This window comes from Anneissia japonica, unplaced genomic scaffold (assembly GCF_011630105.1).
Source record: "Anneissia japonica isolate Jap-2015-1 unplaced genomic scaffold, ASM1163010v1 scaffold287861_len940595_cov192, whole genome shotgun sequence".
Taxonomy (NCBI): Eukaryota; Metazoa; Echinodermata; class Crinoidea; order Comatulida; family Comatulidae; genus Anneissia; species Anneissia japonica.
Genome location: NW_022733264.1, coordinates 318,048 through 344,768, shown reverse-complemented (window position 1 = coordinate 344,768; position 26,721 = coordinate 318,048). Strand labels below are relative to the sequence as shown.

General features: G+C 31.9%; 1 protein-coding gene and 1 long non-coding RNA gene across 8 annotated transcripts in view; both read left to right on the top strand.

The window, feature by feature from the left end:
* The first annotated feature begins 6,642 nt into the window (after positions 1 to 6,642).
* Positions 6,643 to 24,676, top strand: LOC117116149. Its single transcript, XR_004446684.1, has 3 exons — positions 6,643 to 7,499; positions 9,854 to 9,880; positions 24,578 to 24,676. It is a non-coding gene; the product is annotated as an uncharacterized LOC117116149 (long non-coding RNA).
* Positions 24,677 to 24,731: 55 nt separating this feature from the next.
* The window catches only part of LOC117116147 (regulating synaptic membrane exocytosis protein 2-like), a 49,929-nt gene continuing 47,939 nt past the window's right edge, over positions 24,732 to 26,721 (top strand). For all 7 annotated transcript variants that reach the window (XM_033260135.1, XM_033260139.1, XM_033260138.1 and 4 more), the window contains exon 1: positions 24,732 to 25,865. In XM_033260135.1, the coding sequence (XP_033116026.1) occupies positions 24,869 to 25,865 (997 nt within the window). In that variant the 5' untranslated portion in view covers positions 24,732 to 24,868. The remainder of the gene's footprint in view (positions 25,866 to 26,721) is intronic.

Genomic DNA, 26,721 nt, shown 5'->3' with positions numbered 1-26,721 from the left:
CACATTTTGATGTGTGCTGAAGCTGTCATGATAGTTATCATCAAAATATAAAGCAGTATATAAATCCTTTTCAAATTATTGCAATAGAACATTCATTACACTAGCAACCAGCATCATGTTTTTATTTTCTCGTTGACCATTTATTTTTATTCCGTCTTTTGTACAACATATTCCACAAAAGAAACTTTAAATTGCTTTCTTTAATTTTTTCCTTTGGAGGTCGACAAAATTGTTTTCATTTTTTGTTCACACTTCAAGCTAGCAATATTTTTCCATGCATGTATATTAACATTGGATCACACACCTATGGAACACATACTCAGCTCCCGGGGGAGGATTCCATAATGTTACAGCTGATAACCAGCGTATTTGCATACAAACAGAAACCTGCCAGGAAACCACCTTACTCCTGGGTGGACAAGGACAAGTGTAGGTAAAGTGTCTTGTCCAAGTTATGTTTAGAGGAACTATCTTTCAAAATCCGATTAAAAAAAAAATAACAGCATCATTATTGTTGTAGCCATTCGACTAAGTGAGAACATTTTGGCAACTCATAGATCGTTAGATTAATGAAGATTGTTCGATAAATTTTTGGACAACTAATATCTGTAAAATGCAAGTTTGCAAGGGTGTTCCCCCACCAACTAAAAAAGTATTATATTAAATACTATAAAACTGTTTTGAATAAACTTGAGAAAGATCTAATGTATTACTGAATACGAATTGTAATAATATGAAAAATCTGCAATGAGTTCTTCCCTAATACACATTTTGAAAGACACTTTTTTGTACCTACTGAGTTTTCTTTCACAGATAGACGTTTCACAAAATTGAAAGTAGAAATCCAACAGCATTATTTTTTTTACCGTCCACACACGCACACAAAATCAATTTGATCTATTTTGCATTTTTTTTTTCATATTTAGAAATGACTAACTAGATATTTCATATATTTATAAGTCTCGAACATGTATCAAAATCAACAAATATTTATTTTTATGAAGGAAATATGGTTTAACCTAATTTTTTACCATCCACATGCACACAAAAATAAATCAAATTTGGTCTGTTTTGCATTTTCTTTCAAGTTTAGAAATGACTAAATAGATATTTTATATATTTATAAGTCTTTAATATGTTTCAAAATCAACAAATATTTGTTTTTATGAAGAGATATGAAAGATAAAGGATGGCCCAAAAAATGAGTACTGTACATTTTTTCCCTTTATGGTTCTGCCCCAAAAGGGCAGCTATGGCAGGGAGAAAATATAAAATAAAATGTTATTGACAAAAGCGAGAGTGTAAAAGTAATAGCACATGCTCATTATAGACAAACGCTTCTTGTGTACATGCAACAATTTGTTTAATTTGAGATGAAAAGAGAATTTTATCTTCAAATAAAGTCAATTGTCAAAAAAAATTTAAAATTAATCTTGTTAAAGTGACTCAATTGTAAGTAATCATGCATTTTAATTTAAGTCAGAACCAGCTTGATAAGATGGATATGCCACAGACTGAGTGTAGTTAATTATTGATTAGTGCTCAGGGATTATTGAGAATATTGGCAGTATGAGGAATAACAAGTTTTCATTATAATAATAAAAATGATGATTATATACTGTTAGCTCAAGCCACAGTGTCAATGCTATTTGAATATACTGTACTGTACATATTATTATAAAGCACATTTGATAGAATGCAGGCAACAGTTGGGAAAGTATTTAGCATCACAGTGGTGGAATTGCATGGGTAGAATGTAACATTGACAATGATAAGTAATGATAATGATAAAAAGACAGTGGCGTATTTCAAGTCTTGAAATGGGGGGTGCGAAGGTGAAGTGGGAGGGATCAGTTGAGGGGCGCTAATTCGCAAAATAAGGTGATTTTAGGTGATTTTTAACTACTTGACCGTGATTTTTTTTTTTGGGGTGGGGGTGACTAGTGGGGTTAGAGTAATTTTTTGGGGGCGTGTGCCCCCCCCATAGATATGCCACTGGTGACAGAGAAATGAGGGTCTGGAGGTGCCATTGGTGTGCAGAGTAACTGAAAGTGACGAAGTAGTTCTAACAGCAGAGAAACTTTCTTTATCTGGAAATGTGGAGGCACCATTATACATATATGGTAAATGAATCAACACAGAAACTACAGGATCACAGACTTCCTCAGTGACAAGATGGAATCAGTGGTGATTGAAGGTGTATCTAGCAGTGTGTTGGTCACATCTGGTGTACCCCAAGGCTCTGTTCTAGGTGTTCATATTGTGTGATGCTTTGAGTAAAAAACTATGTCCTAATGCGAAAATCATACCAGCTTGGCCTTATATAGTCAGCCCCGGCCAGTTGGTAGAGCGTCTAAATGGTAATCACAATCTTGTGTACCCTACCAAAGTCATTAGGGAGCATTTGATTTGTTCGACGACACGACGCTAGTACGGAGTTGCTCATGCGTGACCGTCCTATCTGCTGTCCTACGTTCTCTGCATGCATAGATTTGGCCAAAGTACATTCCAGAATCCACGCAATGAGGAGACGTTAACGTTCTCGCATGCGCAGATGACTTTTAGTGACGTCATTATTTTCTAGGTCCTACCGTCATTGTGCAATCAAAAACTCCATGTTGTCTTCTTTTGTACAGTAATTTTTATTGAAACAAACATGTATTGAACAATACCATGTAATTACACTTTACTCGAGTTTTTCATTGCCAGCGTTCTTGGACTTAAAATTGAGATTACCCATATTTTTTCAAATAAATGTTTGTTTATTGTTGAGAAGGGTTTTAAGGAATTTATTTCAAATGAGGCTCTAGAGGGGGGAATTTATTTAAAGTGGGGCATTTATTCGAGTGAATACGGTAATTCCATTCATTATAGTACATACCTACAGTATACAGTAGTCAAAATTGCTTTATCCACTATATATCCACTATATACTGTAGTAGCCTGACATGGTTACAGACATGCAGTATTATTGCCAACATTATTGGTTAATATGAAATTTAATAGACTTCAAAAACAATGCACAAGTTGAGTACAAAGACGGTGTCCTTGAACGAGACCATTGTGATGCATAATTGAATCGGAGAAGTCCACAGGCTCAAGTGATGATGTACATACTTCATTCTGATGCAATAAAGTAATCAGAGTACTGTAGATCTGTTAATAAATAATAATAATAATAATTCTGGATTTATATAGCCGCTCACGTTGACACAACCTCGAGGCGCTTAACAACAACAGAGAAGAATAAAAATTAATCAAGTTCAAATGATTGGTTTGATGATCATCAAAAGTCTGTTACAGCAAGTGAGTGGCTTCTTGGTTGCAGAAATATATGTGGGACTGTGTGGCTTACTTAGATTCCTGCCTTTGATTGGCTTATATATGTCCTACAATATAACGACTTCAAAAATAACTCTACACCCTCAACCTCAAATATAATTTAATATCAGATGCTTGTCCATCTATGTTTGTACTATTTCCCTATACTGTACATATGCCACCGGGGTTCCTGAAACGCGTCTCCCTACCGTGCTATGTGATGCCATCAACTTTTTTTTTTGAGTTCTGAGTTCTAAGTGCTCACACAAAGTATATTGTATTATTGTTTTGTGCACCAGGCTTAAACAAATGAAACTTTGGTAAATTTTTCTTAATCACTGTAGCAACATTAGCTTACTGTACACTATCAAGTTAAAATATAGGTGATGTGAGAATTACTACAGATAATTAGTTTTATTTACCCAAATAATACATGCTTTTGATTTACAACATTTTGTACCACACAGGTAGCTGTGGATCAAATTTCCTCAAATTTGAATTCCAAATATGTAGTGCCCTCTATGGTTTGTGTACATCATTCATCTTTTTTTTTCATTGTTGCTCATTTTCTGTACCTCTGTACTCATACCTCTATTTTCAAAATGCAAGGAAAAATGTGTTGAAATCCTATTATGGCTCATAAGAAGAGGTATCATTTGTATCTTTTATTACCATAATAATAAAAGTGGAAGTTGATGAGAAATAACAAGCAAGTAACTAACAGTGCCTGAGTGCAATACAGTATGGAACCATCAGTCTTAAATTTCATTTACATGTGGATTGTGATACAATATCTCAAAAATACCACATAATATTTACATTATTTATTAATATATTTTAAAGTCTGAGATGCCCATATGTGACTATACAAACTAAAATAAAATCAAAATTATGCCAAATTGGATTATAATTGGTGTTCATTTATTATTATAATTTTATATCTGGTTTAAGCAATGTGCTGTGGAAAACCGTTGGTTTGTTATCCTAATATTATGTTAAGGTTTACAGTCATATATCTCTTCATTTCATATTATACTATATTATATTTATGTCTTACAACTTACATTTCATCAAAAGACTTTGGTATACAGTACCTTCAGAAAAAATGAGTTCTAATAATAGAAAAATGTAAGGCAGTATATAGCTTCTTGTACTCAAAGTTGGTAGAACAACCAGATGGTAATTAGAGTGAAACCTTGTGTGTGAAACCTAATGGACAAAATTTGTTTTTTCTCAGAAACTTACCAGAATACTGTAGACCTGTGATGTCTATATTATTATTATTATTATTATTACAGAATTTCAAATATACAGTACACTCTGTTCCCAATGATAATTACATGCTGTATTTTCGACCAGTCATGCATCATATAATCATAATAGGCGATACATTTGCATTAATTGTGTTTTTGACAAGTTTATTGGGAATCTTTATAATGATATAAATGAAGGAATTCTCTATTGTTCGTGACATTACTGATAGCTCGTGAAAACAAAAGTGTCTGCAAGACGGATCAAAGAAGCATGATCATGGCCCATTTTATGTTCTCAGCGCGAGATACTCGCCAGTTGACGATTTTTTTAGATGATCCCTGGCTAACTAATCAATATAAGGGACTGTACCAAGATGACTGCATCATCATCGTACAGGGAAACTATCAATTTTCAGGAGTCAACGCCTCTTGTGCTATACTGTCTCATTATGTTAGCTGTGTATAGACTTGCTACAGTAAAATGTTTATATTTCACAGTGTTTTGGGATGAACGACTTAAAAATAGATTTGTATACTGCATTATAGGATACACGGTATATTGTCTGTTGCCAAGAACACATACTATGCATTGAAACTGGCCTTGATGAAGCCTGTATATAAATAATTGATAAGAATCCATCAAAGAATTATTGAAAGAATTTAATTAATAACAGAACAAACCAGTACTGTACTACTATATAAAATAAACATTATAGAACTCTACTTAAATTGTTATTTTTATTTCATTTTTCATTTCATTTCTTTAGGCACAAGTGCAAAGGATATGCCAATAAGTGAACTTCTTAATCACTGCCCTATGTGGCATATCCATTTAACAACAGGTGACTTAAAGTACCAGTACACCGGAGTAGCCTCCTACTCTTCTCGAAGGATGTGCTGGGTTCTTTAAAGTTCACACGAGTACAATGCGTACACTGGGCCTACGGTTTAAAATCCTTATCTGTGAAGACTTGTTCCACCACCAGAACCATTGGCGAGTAAGCTGTTCGAATCAGCGCCGATATTAGAGCTGGAGGTTACAGTGCCCCTGACTTAACCGCTCAGCCAATCAAATCGCCATAATCATTTAATGTAATTCTTGCCATAATCATTTAATCATATTATTTAAAAATAAAAGGTTTTATCCAAACAAATTAAAAATATTGTTTTTGTTTCTGCTGCCAAAAAAATACTGTATATATATATATATATATATATATATATATGGTATTTTTAAAATACAGTGTTTTTTTTTTGCAGCAGAAATGGGACTCATAAAAATATACCCTATATTATATACCGGGTGGATTTGTCCTCGAAACAAGTCAACAGTAAGCTGAAAACCCTGCGGAAGCAGTATAACATCGCGAAGGACAATAATTACAATGTTCTTTAAAGAAACCTTGTTTATCGAGAAGAAGAAAGCTCACTTTTACACAGGTCAATCTAAACTTCTGTTCCACAAAAGGCATTTTGGGTAATATAAAGAACCTTTTAACGTGACCATTCAAGAATATTAACTTGTACTTTATAAGATGTGTGAAACCTTACAATAGTAGGTACTGTATACTTTAATACAGTATAACGATTATTGAGTTGATTGGAATTACATTGCAATAAAGTGGCTTCAGAACGGCGAATTAATTGCATAAATATCATTAGCGTGATCAATGATTGTTCAACCCTCTGAGATGTTATGTTTTAGTCCATCTCATCTGCTTGGAACAGGCTAGCCCTGCATTCCGATGAACTAAGTGAGAATCCTGATTACTCACGCTTATTGAACATCTATTCTTGGGAAATATTTATTGATTATCCATGTTTTACGTTACCATTAATTTATTTTAAATAGAATTCTTTGTATTGTCGAGGTACTGTATTAATAATTCCACTTTAACTTGGTATGTTGTGTTGAGCTGTCTCTCTGATTAACCTACACTACATTCTTCATTTCCATATCCACTGCACTCCTGTTTCATCTTACTTTTGCTTGTAGTTTAATCCTGCTTTTATCTCTCTTGCATTTTGCTTTACCATCACCATCTCTTCCTTTCTATTATATTTCATTTTCACTTTCAATATTATTATATACCCTTTCCTACATTTCTCTATCATTCCATTTTCCTCTTCTCCAGGTTGGTCTCAATCTCTCCTTTCCCATGTATCAGCTCTAATCTATAATTTTATGTTTGTGAATTACTAAAAAAAACCTTTTTAAAACTGTTTAAAATTGTTTCTGCCAGAAAGACTACGCAGGATTTTTCTTGTTGATTGATTCCCATAATTTTAATAAAAGCAACAAAATGCAACAATCCTATGATAATACATATTAACAACTCAATGAATAAATTTATACTTTATCATGCATGTCAAAAACACTTACAATTGTTGAACTGAAATAGTTTGTTGACTGTAGTGTTTGCAACAATCAATATAATTAAATTGCATCAAATGTGGACATGTTTCTGTCTGTACTGATGGGTATAGATCTACCATCGACTGCTGCACACTATTGCTACGGTTCTCTCGCAAAAATTATTCAAATTGTTCATTAACAAAATTTGCCGCTTACTCGGCAGTTTCTGTCGTGGAATTGCCATTGACCTTGTGTGGTTGATGTTTGTGTCGCATGGTGCCCATAAAATATGGAGCGGTTAAAAGATAATCAATAGTTCAACAAGCCGAATATCTTATCCTCAACTCACAGGTTAGTGGAATAGCTTTCTTTAACACCAGTAGACTACTACAGAAGGTACAGTGCTTTTGCGATGTGGTTTTCCTTTTGATGGTGGATAATTTCTGATACATTTTGTCTGCATTTACTTACTTGGAAGCTGTCATGTAGAGGAACATTAATTCACGAAACTGGATCTTGAGTATAAAAATATCAAGGATTTCTACACAGACACAGAATTCTAAGTTAAGGTGTGTTATGTTGTAAGTTTCATACTTCAGCTATGGAGTACTTGCTAGGTATCAAGTAGGTCTATTAACTAGTTAAGTTTACAAGACAACAAGATTTAAGCAACTTAATAATATTTGTACACTGTTAGTAATCTAAATTTTGTTGGCATATCTAGCCTCTCATATTAAAACTATTTTGTGTGTTCTTTAGATAACATTAAATTACTCTTTTATGTTTAATACTGTTGTATTATCTTATGTTGTATTTTATTGATGTTGTACCATAGGCTTTAGTTGTTGTGTACTGTATGTCTTTGTACCGTCCCATATTGCCTCACTTGTAAAATAAGTGCTATTTTTGGTAACAATTTATAATAAGAAAGTAGAATTATTTACAGTACTATATATCTAATATTTGAACTTGATATTTATTCTATACCTAGAGGTTGTCTGTTTCAATCAGTCCATATTGCATAACTTGCAAAATGTGTCTGTAAATACTGTCATAAATTATACAGAGGGGCATTTATTATGCACTGTTTTTTTTTAATGATAATCCTTATTATTGGTAGAGTTTTTTTTTTGTTAAAGTTTTTGTTTGAAAATTGAGAATGCAGAACTGGGAGTATTGTTGGGTGTAAAGTTGAGAATGTGGAACTAAATCCCTATTGCATTGAAAACTTAATTGTCATTTTTATTAATTTAACTCACTTGAGTGGAACTAGTTTGCTGACAAGTGGGTGTATCTGCACTCCAGCGCGCCCCCAACCAGCCTACGCCCTTGTTTTGAACCTTTGCTAGTTTATATACATTTTTCCCAATTACTTATTGATGTCTATCCCATTGACAAAGAAATATAAAAGTAGTATTTTTCCTGAAGCTTTAATATCCTCTTTCTCTTTGGCCATGTTTGTCTTTCATTCCACTTAGCATTTACTTCAATTTTGTAAACTCACTGATATCTAGACATGATCAATTATTGGTATTTTGCCATTGGATATATTATACAATTTTTAAATATATATAAACTTTTGAAAGGTCAAGTTAGTGGTTTGTAGGCTGTGCAGTAAGTGTCTTAGTTCCGAAGTCCTTAAATTGATTATTCATTATGAAATAAGAATCAGATCTGTTAGCATCGATCAGCAACAACATGAGCCAGCCAGAGCTAAGCAGCGCACTGCGCATTTCTTAGTGGTCCAGCCTACTGTCGGATGACATTTTAACGGATACGGCTGATTATCACGCAATAATGACATTCTAAGAACATTGTGCCTTTGCACGCACACAGATGACGTGATCAATCAGTCAGAATGACAATCCATATGGATTGCGAATGGATTATGTGGTCACGGCTCAAACACCTGCAAAACGAAGTATGCAAGGACAATATTAGGTGTGGAGGAATAAACTACAGTACGTTTCCATTGATTGAACCACGACTCAACACTGCCTCTTAGCTGCTCTAATGCTATGTTGTATTATTCAGAACCAGCATTTTAGAAATGTGTGACTTGGTTCAATTTACATTTTCTTTATGTTGTATAATGCATTTAAATTCACAATTGATTATTTTTATTTTATTATTTGACTTGATTACATAGAGTATACTAGTATTTCTTTGAAAATTTTCAGCTTCATTCACTTTTTATAGCATATGACAGGGAAATGGAAGTGTTAATTTGACGAGTGTCAATCACTTATTTGCTTATTGTGACTGGTGATGATATATACTGTAGAATGTATTACTGTAAATGCTAATAACAACAAAAGCAATGAAAAATAGTGTGTTAAGTCTGCATAATGTACAGAAGATCTAATTGCTTTTTACAGCTCTTAATATTAACTTGTACTTTATATTTTTCTAACATACAGTATTAGATGTAATTAGTTCATTAATTTAGTTAACATTCTGAGCTTCCTATTTAATTTCAAAATAATAATGAATATTTTATTAAATTATTGATAATAATGATTATGTTTAGGTCATAAAATAAATCATTATTTACTTAAATGTTATTTTTAGATCGATTGTTTTGTTAATCTCAGCATTCAGCTCTGTAGAGCTTTTACTTTTAACTTTTATTGAATCAAGTTGTTTTAATAGTAATTACCATATTAAATAAATTCTGCTACAAAGTTGCCTTTCTCATCGCGGATATTATATTCTAACAGTCGCATACAGACTGAACACTTTTGTACTTTACAATATTTATGATGATTATGCATGAACCATTATATGTGGTTAATGTACATTCCTCAGCTTGATACATTTACAGTATGAATCAGCTATGTTTTGTTTTCATTGTTGCCTTCTATACTTATTATGTAACCCAACTTATGAAAACTTGTATTTTTCCCTCCATTTTCTCCCATAGCCGTCTTCTGAGCAAGAGATAATTCAGGTACAGATATTACACGCATATATAAGTCTACATGTATATGTGTGTATTAATGTGAAAAAATGTCTATTTAATAATCAAAGTTCGATAAATGTCTGGCCTCAACTTTTTTTTAAATTTGGATTTTTTGAGTGGATAATTGATATACTTACAACCTTACAGTAGCTCCAAAGAAACCAATTAAAACCCAGAAAAAAGGAGAGCTTTAATTCATATCACTTAAAAAAAATCTTATATCATCAATATTGAACACCCCCTTCCCCACTGTTGCTAATCTAATCAATGTGAAAATCCCCACTGTTGTAGATCCTACTCATAACAAATACTTCTTTACATAGACATTTCACATGATCCCTTGTAGATGTCTGCATGAAATGCTCTCTCATTTGGTTTGCTGTCATGGATATGCTCTCACCTTCGCCAATATTATTTATGTTTATTTTTTTTTTTATCGAACTTTGATCTTGTTTTCCAAATGAAGTTAATTGCATGTGAAGTATCTAGTGGAAATCCATATGAAACCATGCTTATTGAAATTAGAGAATTATTGTGTTATTTGTCCTGTCAATAAAAATTATACCTTTTTTCAATATAATGGCCATTTTATGCTATGCTGAATAGATCTGGTCTATTAATATATTTTAATATCGTATCTATAGTCTCTAACATGCTTGCATTCTCTAGATGTCCGTGTCATACAGTATTGTAGGCATGCGTGCCTACACTATACTATACAGCATTTTGACAGTATACAATACTTATTTACCTTTTTTTCATGTTTTCTCTTATAACTTTCCATCAAGTTTATATATTTTTGCATTAGAAAATGTGCCGCATACTGATGTGTATTTTTTGTAATAACTGCTATGCTTATGTTGATTTAAATCTACAAATTTGTAAGCTGCTATGTTGGTATGTTGGAGAAAGTGTCATATCTGTGACTGATATTTTGGTTATGATGAAAGACGTTAGTATGCCATGCAAGCAGCATAAATGTGTACACATGAACATAAATAAGTGTGTGCATATGATATATGGGTGTGCATATGTATATCTAATTCGTGTCTACTGTCTCCAGTTTTTTCTCCCCTCCCATGTTGCATTTTTTCTTAGGTATTTCTCTAGCTTTCTGTAAATTTAGTTATGTCTGTTTCAAGTGTACTAACATTTGTGTGAATTTAGTTGTTGTTAATAATTCTTTTATCATTTCGTGTGTGTTGTATTGCCACGTCAATGCTGTTTCTTTTAAAATGGATAAAAATGTTTAATGTACTTAAAATGTATTGGACATTGGTATTTTAGGTTCGGTTGAAGTTCAGTGGCATAAGTCGTGATACCCCTTATCTTTTTTTTTTTTTAATCATATATCGGAATTAGGAAATATGATATTGTCATCAATTTAATGGTTGGCAACACATTTGTTTTCCTAAATTAATATCATGTAATTTTTTATGTTGCACAACAAATTGCACAAAAAATAATAACATAGATATAATAATGATAAACTTCTGATTGCACAACAAATTGCACAAAAAATAATAACATATAAAATAATGATAAACTTCTGATGTAAAGATACCTACCCTCTCTTGTATTTTGAACTTTCTTGGTAACCAAAACTCACTGACTATTAAAATTAAAACCAAAATTATTAATCTTCAGAAATTTCCCCCCTAATTTAAGATCTTTCCCATTTCAGACACTTACAGGATTTATTGTAAATCAATTCAAGATTTTATTTGCAAGTAAATGATATGTACCATATCTATACTGGTACATACATGCTTTATTGTGCTTTAATAAAACCTTTCATCGACATGAGTATTCTGATTGGTCAATTGAATCTGAAATAATTTCACTAATACAAGGTAGCTAAAAATCAATGCAATAAGTGCCCTGAGAAATGCTGAAATGCAATTTAGCGTTGAATTGATTACGGATTCCGGTCATTTGATCAGCTGAATTAAGAAAAAAATTAAGAAAAAGGACACAAAACCATTGAAGGTAGGCATTTTTATTTGGTGTTCAGCTATGCAATATTGTAGTGGAGATGTGTTGATTTGAATGCGTACTTCCCGGCAAGGTTAGTGCGACAGCAAAGGTGTTCTAATATTGGACCGGTATTAGCTGTTATTGAAGTTGGACTCAAGGGATTTATCACTTTGTCTGAGCAATAAAATTCTAATGAATAAAATAGAAGAGGATTCACAGAGATAATACTCAGAGCAGACTAGAAGATCTAGCAGTTGGAGACATACAAAGTCATAATTTACTGGCCTAGAGTCGGGGGCTGCCGTACGAATGTTGATGAAATAATGTGCTGAATATGCTAAAAATGGCAACCAAAATTTACGGACAAGCTGTCAAAAGAAAATAGGCAACAGAAACATTTTTCAGGACTAGTATACTACTGCAGACAACTAAGAGGGAAGTTGAAAATGGAACATCTTTTTTTTTCATGGAACAATCTTTGTCTACCATCTGGATGAATAACCTGGTCTTTATTTGTATACGGTATTATAGTATTATGCACAAAATGTACACATAATATTCCATGCAAATAAACAAACCATTTAAGAACATGTCATATTTGGCTATTGATTGCTATCCAGAATCGGGCAATAATTTATATTCATTATATAGTCATTAATTTATATTTATGATAGATATATGTATGTATCTATCATTAATTTATATTAATGATAGGTACATATAATATTGCCCACTATTTTTGCATGCATTATATTCTTATGTTTTTCTATACTTTTAAACAATACAGTATGTATACCAGTATGTCTTTTTTAGTTATGGTGTAATGTACATTAATGCATGTTGATCAACTGCCATAGAGGTAAATGCTTTCTTTTATCGATTACGCTGAATTCATACCTTCATGATGGCAATTCATTCACATTGCCTTTTGTGGGTATGCTTTCCCGTGTATGAGTACTATTTCAGTATTTATGAATACAAATGACAGTGAAATAAAAGGAAGTACTGAAGACAGGTGTCCCTGTAGGCAGAGGCTCACTATGCAGTAATTAAACACCGGTAATGTGATGTGCATGCTGCATACATGCAGTGATGCATATTGTATGCATACATGCTATATGTGATGCGTAAATACAGGCCATTGAAAACATACAGAATAATATATGAAAATATTAACACATATTAACACATGCTACCAAAACATATTGTTTTGGTAGCATGGCAATGGCATATATACATATTGTACATGCTGTACATGGTTAATGTGATGTAATGCAGTACATACAGTGCACCCTTCAATTCGAGAACCCTCTAATTCTGAGACTCCTTTAATTCAGGACCACTTTTTCAAAAAGTGAAACAACAATCATCAATCTTTTAACACAAAGCTAACCCTCTAATTGGAGACCAAACCTCGAAACCGCCCCAAACTTTCAGGACCCAAAGGTGGTCTCGAGTCTCGAATTAGAGGCAAACTGTATGTATGTATACACACACATATATACTAATACATGTATTCTATGATACAGCACATGACATGAATTATGATATATAGTACATGCCCTGTTGCATATGCCATGAATTTGTGATGACATGTACAGTATACCAATACATATTATGTCATGTTTCATATTTCATATATTCTGTGATGTATATATGATATGAACTCTGGTAAATATATGCCATGTTGCATATCTCATGCATTCTGTGATGCATATGATATAAACACTGGCAGTATGCCATGCTGCATATCTCATGCATCAGGTACTGGCATATGGCATGTTGTATTGTATTGTGTAATGTATATGACTTAAATACCAGTACACATGCCATGTTGCATATTCCATGCATTCTGTGATGCATATATGGCATGAATACCAGTACATGTATGCCATGTTACATGTCATGTTGCATGTCATGGTATTCTATGATATATAGAGTACATGACATAGTTTTATACTGAACTGTACATGACATGGCAGTTCCTTATCAACATGGTCATTTTTATGTAATGAAGTGCACTAATTTCCTAAATTTCCGTAATTATGTAAAAGTACACCAGTTATATTATAGTTTTTAAAACGTTGAAAAAACTTTGTATGTGGATAATAAAGTCATACTAAATAATTAAATTATAGTAAATTTCACAATATAATTTATTAATAATTTTAATATTAATAGAGTATGTAATAAAAAAGATTAATATTCTTATGTGATTTGTAACTCACATATTAAGAATAAATTACATATGATACCTGGATAGGATTACAATTAATAATCCATTATTTAAATTATTCTTGACATGTGAATAATTTTATCATTTCAATTGATTATTTAATAAATTTATTAAATAAGTATAAACAACAATAATTAAACAAGTGAATGAGTAAAATTGCTAATTAATGAATAAATAAATAAATTAATTAATAGAAGTAAACAAATTATATATATAGTAACAAATTATATATATAGTTAAGCTCCACCCAGACTCAAATTTTCTTTGACAAAAAACTTTGTATGCCCATATACAGTCATGATTTGCCCATATATGGTCATGATGTGATGTCATCGTGACCATATTTAGGCATGTCACATGTTTGAGGCTGAAAGAGGATTATTCATATTACGGAATAAATTGGATTTGAACCCAGAATCAAAACTATACAATTACAACCACAGAGATATCCACTTTTATATTATATAAATATTTTATATATTGTAAAGTTGAAAAAAAACAACAAAACAAATTGTCTTTATATATATTATACATGTCTGTTGACAGTTAAAATTACATTAATTATAATTTTGTTTATGATTATTTTTGGGAAATGATGGTTTTGTGTTAGAGCTAAAAATAGAACTTGTTACCTTGCTTGAAAGTGGGTTGATTGTGTCAAGGTATGTCAAAGTTCACCCAAGACTTGCTCATTATGATGCATTTCATTCATATTCAACATATGTTTTGTCATGATAGCAGGTTCCTATATTATTATGAAGCCAAAGAATGAAACCTATATTATTAATATCATCAAATATTAGTTAGATTTTATTATTCTTAGAATTATACATTATTTCAAATTAATTATGAAAATGATTTTGTGATTAACATTTGTTGTAATCTAACGCCATTTCTAATCTTAGTAATAAAGTAAATATTTGATTATTTATTATTTACATTATAATTACTGTATAGAAATTGCTATAGTCATGTTTTGTACAATGTTTTTCTTAATAATTTGATTACACAAACGTTTACATACTTGTGAGAGATTATTGAAACATAATTTACACTTTTGTTTTTAAAATTTAGTACATTAGTTTAATATAATAAGCTTCATTTTATTGATTTACACAAAGTGAATATTACCGAATTATCCATCTAAACACAATATAGTTTTATTTGTATTATAATCTCCACAATCTAGATTATATATATTTTTTTTACATTAAGGTAAGAAAAACAAAATTTAATAATGGTTTGGCTGCTTGTTTATGTACTTTGGAATTGCGCTGACGTAAAAAGGACTAATCACGTGCCAACAACAGTCTAGCGATGAAGGGCTTTTTGCAATGGTGTTTCATTGACGCAAATATTATACATAAGCAGTAGGCAAACATCACTGACACCACGGTACAAGCTTGCGCTTCCAATTACATATCCACGAATAATTTAGCAAATCAGAAAATTTCTTTGATAGCTGTGCTATCAATACAAAAGGGTTAGAATATTGAATGTGTGTACTAATAATACTGTGTGTAATGTAAGATTTATGGCCGCAACAAGAAATGTGGTTTGTAAAATCAATGAGAATTGTTGTACATTGCAACCAAATTTCATCTTTTTAGATTAATCATCATAATCCCCCATCTTGCGTTGCTGGCTGTAATATTAATATTTATTCAATTGAAAATTAAATAGTGTTCTTTAATATAAGAGGATTCAAATAATGTCTTCCTCAAATTTATTACAAAAGAAAGGTGATTTAATTATTTATTTAAATTCCCTCTGTGGTTAGCCAAGTAACTTCAGAATGATTTAAAAAATTAATATGAAATTCAAACTTGCAGGAAAATAATCATTAATTAAATACCTTTTGATATATCAAAGATATGAACAGAATGTATTACTTAAGATAATGTAAACATTTGATTATTAAATGAGTTTTTAATGGTTATGTTGAATGTAAATTGAATATGTATTATTACGGTATATATAATTGTTGCCAAATATGTTGACATTAAATTTGTAATTTATTTTGAATTTTGTTCAGAATAAACTTTAAAATAGCATTGTAGCTAATAATTACAACTACAAAAATACTGAGATGATTCTTAATTTTATTTTGATGAGCAAATAATTTTAATATATTATTTGTTAAATCATTTCAAAAAAGTTTTAAAGTTAGTAGCTCTATATGTCAGTTCATTAACTATTTACCCATGAGTTGAATCAAATTATTTATTTTGAAACAATTTGGATAGGAATAACATAGTAGAATGCCATCAGTTTTCCATATTATACCTCAATAATGAACAATAATTTTGCTATATAATATTAGTACATTGCATATGATTTTCTAACCTGAATTTTATTCCAGTAATATATTAACTAGTAGCCCTATTTGTCAATTCATTAATCCATGAGTTTATATAATTTGGATAGGAATAACATAGTAGAATGTCATTAATTATCCATTTTATCCTGATAATCAACAATATGTTTTACTATATAATATTAGTATGTTGTATATGAATTTCTAAACCTCTACTGCCGTGTTGTGCTTTATCCTATAACGCTATGAATAATCAATAATAATATCATTCTGGAAGCTATCATTTATAATCAAATTTATGTGGCCATTGTGGTAGTCTTTTCTAGACTCAAATAACCAGCCACATTTCATCTTTTAATCTACTTTAAAAACTCGAATGAAGCCTTTTTTGCAAACTTTGGATGCGCTTCTATGGAGATGGGCTTCTTTTTCCAGGCAACTTTTTGCAAAGTAAAGAGGAGGCTTTTCAAAATGAATGCTGTAAATTTTGGGAATTAAGTATTATAAAACAATAAGGGCCACTGTAACATCAGTCTGTATCATGGAGTGGATTAACCAGAATTAAATCCTCTAAACTACTAGTGTATTAACCAAGCATGTTTTTAATATGTTTTGTTTCCTTGAAATTCATTTACTATCTCGAAAAGAAGCCTATGCTATCTTGAAAGAAGCCCATAGGCTGATTTTGCAAACTGAAGAAGTGGGCTTCAATTCAAGATGGGCTTCCTCGAGATTAAGCCCACTGGGCTTTAATTTGAGGTTTTACAGTATGTGACTATTTCTCATACTTAAAATCTTCACTTTTTCACTCGATTATAACCATTGTTTTGACCTCGGTTGCTTTCCATATTCTAGTTCATTTGCATTTCTAGCATTATGATTGGAAGTGTAAATTAAAGAAAAAGGAATGACTGGTAGAAATAATGATGAGTAGAGAAAGTAGAGTTCATATCACATAAAGTCTTTAGTATTTTTCAAGCAGGTTAAATTTGACATTCCTATACTTATGATATTAATTTTATTTAATATTTGTTATTAACATTAATCGATTGTCGGTGCTAACCAATTCTTAATTTTAAATGTAAAAAAAAATAGATCTGCAGTTTGAAGCAAAAAATTATATTTTACTATACCTGTATCGTAAGACTGAAATAAGTTATTTGGTGATCCCCCATGCTTATATTTCCTTTTGGTAAGTGTATCCCAATCAAATTCAGTTGCCATCTTTATCTCTTTATCTTTACATATTTTATCAAAAGTTCAGATGACTATTTTCCTATGATATTGGAATATTATGTATAGCCTTATTTAGATTTTGTTCTGTTATTTATTCTATCTATACCATAAATTTTTAAATATGCGATGCTATATAAATAGTAATTTATACAGTTTATCAAAGGAATTGTGAGGGACCCCTGGAATGGGACATTTTTATAATTATTTTCATTATAATTTATTAACTGAAAAGGTAATTAAATCTATTGTTTATATTCAACTCAATTCATTTGTATTGTTCTTTGCAAAGTATTAAAACAGTATTCCGCTATTTTGTCAGGAGTATGTATGAATTTATTTATACTTTTTAGAAAGTTATACCACATATTATGTCCCTACCCACATGCAGGATGTTCTTTTCATCTTAATTTCTGTGTTGGATGTGTAGGCATGTAAAATTTCCAGACTTCAGAACCATTTTCTTGGGAGGGAATTAGTAAAACTGATACAATCTGTAGACCGCCTTGAATGTTTCAGATTTGCAGATATTATTACAGATATTAAATATATTGCTTATATTCAACTTAATTTTTATTGTTATTTCCAAGATGTTAAAGTTAGTATTCTGCATAGTATAGTAATAGCCCTTGATTTTTATATATTGCAGAAGTTATACTACATATTATATCCCACATGCAGGATGTTGTTTTTATGTTAATTTCTTTGTTGGATGTGTAGGCACATCAAATTTTCAGACTTGAGAACCATTTTCTTGGAAGAGAATTAGTAAAACCAATAGGCCACCTTGAACGTTACAGATTTGCATGATAGATCAACAATTAGATTGATATTGATTACTAGGAATAGGTCACTTAAATTATAATTAACTACCTGTACTTGTCAATTATAGTATACAGTACTCCCTGAAAGTGATTGAACACTAATTTATTTTGGAAAATCAGTCTAAAAAACTCAATGTTCACAGCTGAGAGTAGTAAATAACTTTCCTCCAAGCTTGTCTAAATATCTTTGTATCTCCAAATTACGTCTGCCTCTCTGTGCCATAACCATCAGGAATAAAAATGCCATTGTTTCATATTGCTCCCCGTAAATATTATGGTTGGACCTCTGGTGTGTTCCTATGCTATCAATCGATATTTTTCTCTCTGAACATCAATTCATAGAGAGCAAGCAGCACAGCTACTGCGTGTGCTGAACGATGGAGACGGCACCCAGTCCAATTCCATCCGTTGCTCTCCTTGTGTTTTAGCTGGAGGGCTAAAATGCAAGTATAAAAAAAGTACAGTCTTCGGAAGAGACGTCTATTAGCCGTTGATCTTGTTTGCAATGCAGCACTTGTGTAGGCAGTACACCCCACATGAAAATAAGTCTTGGGACTTTCGTGGGTTATCCTTAGAGTTCACACCAAATAAATCCAATCCAATACTACTCTTCTTAGCCTAGTATTTTCCTTCAGGATGTCAGTAAAAATAATATAGTTAATAAATCTACATCCTCATTTATACGCCACGCTATCATAGGTACCACCGTCTTTAACACAATGAATGTCATTATTATCATTTTCAATGTAACCATTGATACATATCGATGTCGACTAAATGCTGTCTCCTCAATATTATATTGTAATTGTCCTAGCCTTGTGGCCATTCTTCTTTCATAATATGCATAAGATAATTTCTCTGTTTCCAAATTAATTGTTGATAAAACTTAATAGTATCACTCCCTTGATTATATTAATATGATAACGCTTTGTGAATTAAGATGAGTTAGTGCCACACTGGATCCAAACACCTCAAGGAAATTGGATATTCAGTGTGATGATAATTCGGCTAGCCCTCTGAATACACTGAGCTAATCTGCCATTCTATCACCGACCTTCATATGGAATCTTTGCATTTGACACGGCAACGTAGCCTTGCGCTCATCGTAGCCAATCTCGGGGGAGGCCTAACATCCTACAAAATCTAATTTATAAAGAAAATCGTCATAGCAAATCTAATTACTTGTGATATTAAATAGTGCTTGATGATTGGAAGAAGTTATTTCTGTTGGTGAAATTGTACTGCAGTCTTGAACTTTTTGGTTAAGTTTTATGGGATAACATTTGGCTAAATTGTACTGTAATTTCAGACTTTGTTTAAATTGTACTGCATAAAAGTTAATTAAATTCTACTGCAGACTTGGACTTGGTTTTACAGCATGGTTAAATGTTACTTCATTTCCATACTTTGGTTAAATTATACTGCAACATTTTCATGCATTATGTTGTCAGGAAAATGTTTGTTGTACTAATAATATTTTACTACATAACAACTGGTTATGCTATTTTTCATTATACTGTATTTACTTCATAGTTTGTGATACAGTTAGCAAAATTGAATTGCATTTCATTTGTTAAATTAATAATAATGTATTAAGTTTACTCAACTATAGTTAGTAAAATTATAACAACATTTAGAGTTAACAGCATTGTACAATACAGATTTATAATCAGCGTACTACAGTAGTGAACTAGTTGCACAATAGTTTAATGAACTTGTACTACTTTATAGTTCATGAAATTGTAGTGCATTAAATTTCATAAAATTGTACTACAATTAGTGATCAATCCTGGTTTTTGACATTGTGAAGAAATCGTTCTACATACATTCTGTATATTTTCAGAGAATGGTAGTGTGTGAAATTGTACTTCCTAGTGAAAGATTACTAGGGTAAAATTTTCAACTATACCCAGGTTTGTGAAATTATACTGCAATGCAAAATAATTCTCTGGGTGTAGTACAGTATATACTGTGTGGTTGGGGCTGAGATAAGAAAATTTATGATTTTGGCACGTCCAAATAACCGGAAATAGTACTCTCAGACCTAAATTTAATTAAAATTTTCCTTTCCTTTCGGACATTTTAGTTATATTTTTTCACAAATTTGGTTTGTCCCCCCTCCCCCCCCGAATCTGCCACTGTGTACATAGCTCATATTTTGTACAGTACAATCAATATACTACATCATCTTATTTTAGTTTAGGCCTATATATATACTTATTTCATTTGTATACTATGTATGTATTGAACATGTGGATTTAAATTACACTATGTTGCATTGGAATCTAGTAAAATCTGGTTATGGTCAGTGAGAGTAAATCAGGGGCGGATTTAGGGGGGGGGGGAAAATAGAAAGAAAGAAAAAGAAAAACTTGATGGCCCAAAACGCCTCGGATGTTATTTTCCGGCGTCTAGAACACAACAATTTTGCGGGGCATTCTGCGTACCCCCTAGGTTAGTGTTATCCCGATCAGCCCCACTTTCGGCCCCCCTTTTGGATCCTGTTTCTTACATCTCTGGATCCGCCCCGTAAATGCCAAATAAAAGTCTTCTTAAAATGAAAAAATATAAAGATTTCAATTGTAGGATCAGTTACTGATCAACTTTGGTTTGAAATTTGAGAAGACGACGCAGCATTTCGAAGATGCTTTGTTGTTTTAATGAAAGTTTTCACTTAACTGATCAAATCCCAAATAACTTTGATTGGAACATAATCTTGTAAAGACGTAATTGGATATTCGGTAACAGATACCACCCCCCTTCCCATTCTCTCTCCATTAGAAACTATGCTGAGGACTAAGAAATTACATCTGTAGGAGTATCAACAAGGTGTTCATAGGAAGGGTATGATAGGAAATTTAGGTGGGAATGTTAGCTGAGGGATTTTTGTTATTAGTGAGTGTACCTGGGGGAACGGTACAAACTGTTATGTAGCTGTGAGATTAAAACATCTTCTTAAAATTAAAATATTTATTTAAATAATTTTTTTTATAGAACTCAGAGTGGTTGATCATCATATTATCCATTTGATGTGATAATAATGATATAATTTCATTTATTTAACTAAATAAATCCCTGACAGATGATAAAAAAGAGGTGCTTGTCATCCAAGCATTCCTATCACTATATTTTTTTATTGTGAAATTCAATAAATAATTTAAATACTATGGTATCATATTGGTATTTAAATATAATGATTTTCTTATTGATTTGATACTTAATAGTAGCCTGCCTACATAGTAGTAGTAATGATGATAAAAATAACTAATGATCATATGACATTATAATACTAGTAGGACAAAAAATCACTCCTGTAATATTATTATAATTCTAATTACAGTAATTAATTACACTTTCACTACTCTTTATTACTGTGAGTGTAAAATTAGGTCACTACAATGTGTATTGTTTAATAGTAATGCCAATGGACAATGTTGTTGGAATAATAGGCCAAATTAAAAAATAGTTATGTTTCTCTTATTCCTCATTAGTAACCTAGGAGTATATTAACTATATTATTATAAACATACTTACCAGATGTGTATAAGAGACAGGTTTGGAATATTATGCTCGTTGAAAGGCATCACCATTCAGTGAAATTGTGTGGTAAGAAATGAGAATTATGGCCAGCTAGGCCAAACTTTGAAGTGATTATGCGTTGGAACGTGATGTACATGTACCGAAGCGTGGTTATGTTTAGAGTGATAGGCAAGTTGTGACTCGGTGTATGCTCCAGTGAGGTAGGATAATCTGATCATGCTCTCTGCATCAGTTATCATAATGTGCTTTCGGCTTCATCATCGTCATATTATTTTTCCAATCCGTCTGTTTCAATTTCTGGAATTCCTATAACTTAAAACTTAAGAGAATGGGAATATCTTCAGGTATTAAGTAGCCCTGTTCTTAAATGCAATTTTACTTAATGTAATTAAATTTATGTTTTGTGGCGTGATATTATTAATTATCATTACTGTTGATTAGTAATATATTTTATAAATGTCACAAGAACTTTTTGGCTTAGGAATTTCTTAAGTATATCAGTTCCTTAGTGTTTTAAAGATTTACACCAAACATGTTTTAAAATTAGTCACATAAAGAATGTAAAATGCTACCAAAGATTCATCATCCAGGAATTTTTTATTTTTTAGATACTGTTTGAAATTTATCAATCATTACAAAATGAAAAATAATACCATACTAATGATTATAAAGTTAAGTTGAGTTGTTTTTATTTACTTGACAAATTAAATTTGTGTTCATCCATATAAGGTGATATAATTCTTCCATCCTGAATATGATTGATACCATTTGAAATTAATCAATCATTACAAAATATAAAATAATACCAGACTAATGATTATAAAGTTAAGTTGAGTTGTTTTCATATATACTTGACAAATTAAATTTGTGGTCATCAATATAAGGTGATGTAATTCTTCCATCCTGAATATGCAAATTGTAACCCTTGACCTGAATAGGAATAGCATGATCTAGTGAATTGAGTTCTCATTTATTGATCTTGGTACATCTTTAATTGCTTACTTGTAATAATTCAATAGTCAAACTATAGAATTGTGCATTAGGAGAAACCAGTGTAAATTTGCTTGAGGTAGACTCAACCATAGGATCAAAGTGATACATTATGCCACATTAAGCTGTTTTATCAAAATAATACTTTCTGTGGAAAAATCTAGGGAAAAAAATGTATTTTTGGAGTTTGTTTGATTCATAAATTTTTAAAATCCTTAATATTTTTCTGTATTACCTTAATTGTATATTAATATGTGGACTGTCTTCATTTTAATTGTAATTATTATGCAGGACCATTGTTAAAACAGGTATTAGCATCTGCCTGAAAATGTATCCTGGGTAAAAATGTTTTAAATAAAAAAATGAAAAAGTTATATTAATTAAAAAGTAAAATTGTTTAAAAAGAAAAATTAATTTTTCTAACTTGAATTTATCATCAGCTAAAGGGTATATATGCAAAGACTATATGAAAATTATTTCTGCTTCTGTTGCTTGGCAAGGAAAATATTTTGTAGTTTTAAATTTCATTTGAAATTTTCATAGTGTATATAAAGTAAACAATTTAATTTTTAAATTAATTTATTTTAGAATTGCATTTTTCTAACATAAAGTAGTATGTCTTTAAGCTTCACTGTTTTTGTTTTTTTTTGTTTTTTTTTTATTTTCTTGAATATAGAAAAATATGCAAATGTATCCATATAAACATAAGTAGAAACATACTATTTGCACATTTGACTGTCAAAAAAACTAAGATTGAGGCTTTTGCAGGGATCATCTTAGAAATAGAAGTTAAATCTGTTAATAAAACATTTTGTAAAGAGCCTACTTACTTCCAGGCAAGTAAAATGTGGTTATTCCAGATGATTTTTACCAATAGGTATTTAATATAGAAATAATACTGTACATATTTGCATTGAAGAAGTTACCATTGATCAAATATTCTATGTTACTAAAACAAAGTTTAATGATAAATTGTCAGCGTTACTGTAACAGGTGGGAAATATTTTGATTAAAAGGCATTGATTTGCTCCTTTTTGCCAAATAATTGCCAAGTTCAAAGACCCAGATTTAAAAAAGTTTCTTTCCTTCTTGGTCAAATTCCTCTGCAGTTATGAATTTTTATTGCTGTATAAAATTCAAAATGTAACTGTTCTCATTTTTCAAGGATGGATTAACATGCCAGTGAGCTACAATGTTTTGCTTGTTACTCTTACCCTTTAAATGTTTACCTTAATTTTTAAATGTAGTTTCCGTCTTTGTTATGTTTGTGATATGTTAGTGAGTGCAAAGTGAATGAATTATTGCTGAATTATTGGCTTTAAAGTATTTGAGACCAAAATTGAGAGGTGAAGCATGTGTTTGTTAATTTGTTCTCTCAAAATATTCTTCGTTTTCAGTCTGAAATGCTATAAATTAAGTTCTTTTATATTAGGTGATGTCTGAATATGCCAATCATATGAAATTGTTCTCAGAATGGTTTTTTTATGTAGATCAAATTAATGTGGATCGTCTTATAATAGAACATGGATAATATATTAACAAATTATGTTTCTTTTCTGTTCTTATAGGTGCTATGGGTTTGTAACATTTGTCGTAAGAAGCAAACGTTGCTAACAAAAACTGGTCAGTGGTTTCAAACTCCACCAACAAAAACGCCACCGTTAGAGAAAACTGTTGATGGTGTGACAACAAAACCTCGCAAGGAGGGTGAACCTCCTCAGGAGAAAAAACAGAGACTTCAGGACAATACAAGGGCAACCTCATCCGATAAAGAGAACGTTCCTAGCAGTGGACAGGCCAGCCACTCAGCAGTAACCCGCACAGGGTCATTAATTTCTCAAATTCACCGTCAGTATTCTATGTCAAATGATGACGATATGCAGCAAAATCCTCGGCGAGACTCCCGTGGTGTCCGGGGTAAACCAGGAGATCGCCGCTATGACTCTTTGGGAGATATTTCGCATGTAGAACGATATCAAGAAAAAGAACATTATTTGGATAGTGATCGTTACCCTGCAAATAAGGAAAGATATCCGGAAAAAGATAAGCGTGGAAACGAACGCGGTAGTGACAATTTTGAACGTCACACTGACAGAATGACCTATCCAGAGTCTAGGCAGCATTCCGATCAGGATGGATATTTTAGTCGAGGAAATTTTCACGATGATAGGTTTCCTGATGAGCAGTTTCCCGAACAGCTGCCATATCAAAACCAGCAACGAATACGTGGTCATAGGGATCATAGGTACCCTGGCCCAGGGAATATAACTCCAATCAATGATAGGAATGAAGAGAGGGGCCGAATAGGTCCTCATCGTGGAGAACGCCATGGCCCTCCCGCTCCTTCAGAAAAAGGGCAACACCCACCTGGACACCAACCTCGTGAAAGAACACCTGTTGGAATTCCGCGATCCCCAGCTCCGGATCGCAAGAAATATGTGGAGCGACACCCACCTAAACCTGCTTCGGCAGCTGATGGGGGAAATTATAGATCATCATTATCTAGACTGCCACCCTCTCCACAACATCCCAGCACCATTGACCCCGTCATAGATATTCAGAATTCCATTGAAGCGCAGGAACGCAGTAATGACAATGTACCTAAGCAGCATTTAGACCCGAGTTCAGCAGCAAAGTCCAGCAATAAACAGAAGGAATGTATGATACGCAATGACTCACTCAGTTCAGACCAAAGTGAACATGTTCGACCGCCACCGCCGAAGCCACATAAGAAGACTAAAGCTATGCGCAAACCACGACAAACTTCATCCCCAAGTAGTTCAGAGGAGGAAATACGCTCAACACCTGAATGTACCAGTTGTGACGATGTTGAAAGTGAGAGTGTTAGTGAAAAAGGTAAGTGTCTGCTTTGTTAATAAGTATATGAGTGGAGCTGTAGCTAAATGGTTAAGATACCAACCTACCAATGTTCCCGGAGCCCTGTGCTCAAGTCCTCTAAATGACTTCACAACCACAAATAACTCCAATCCCTGAGACTAAAAGCCTAGTCTATGTAGAATGTCATCATATGTATATTTGTCGCTTAGCGACAAAAATAATGGTTGGTACTGCAATTATTTGTGAGCGGCACTTCTTCACAAAAGTCGCTTGTTGGAAAGTATGATAAAACAGATAACATGTAAGGCTTTTAACTACTCTTAGAAATATTTTTCAACTGATTATTGGACAATATTGAAAATTTTAATGTTATTATTTATATGTACAAGTACATTAATTGGCCAAAACAATTTGTTACCAATCAAATTAAACTTACTTATACAAAGAGGGACATTTTTGGGTAGTTTTCTTTTCTATTGTATGTTATCCTATTTAGTTTTCAGTTCTTATGTGACTTCCTTTGCAGATAATTAATGCACTACAACCCTACACAATGCCTCTTACCCCACAGCGAGTAATTGCTACTGCCCAACCCATACAAGGAAAATTAAAGTGGCGTAGTAAAAAGTCTAAAAATCCACAATAATAATGTCAATTAGTGACAATTAGGAAAGATAAATAAGAGTACTAAAGAGATGTAATAAATCAAATTAAAATACCTTGATTTTTTAGCATTTAAAGTCTGACCTTTTAGCCTAATACTGACCTTCTTTTATCAAGCAAGCATGCTTTATTCAGGCCATTTTGTAATTTATCAGTTAACATATTGATGATAATAAAAAAACAATCAAATTTTAATATAAAAAGCAAATCA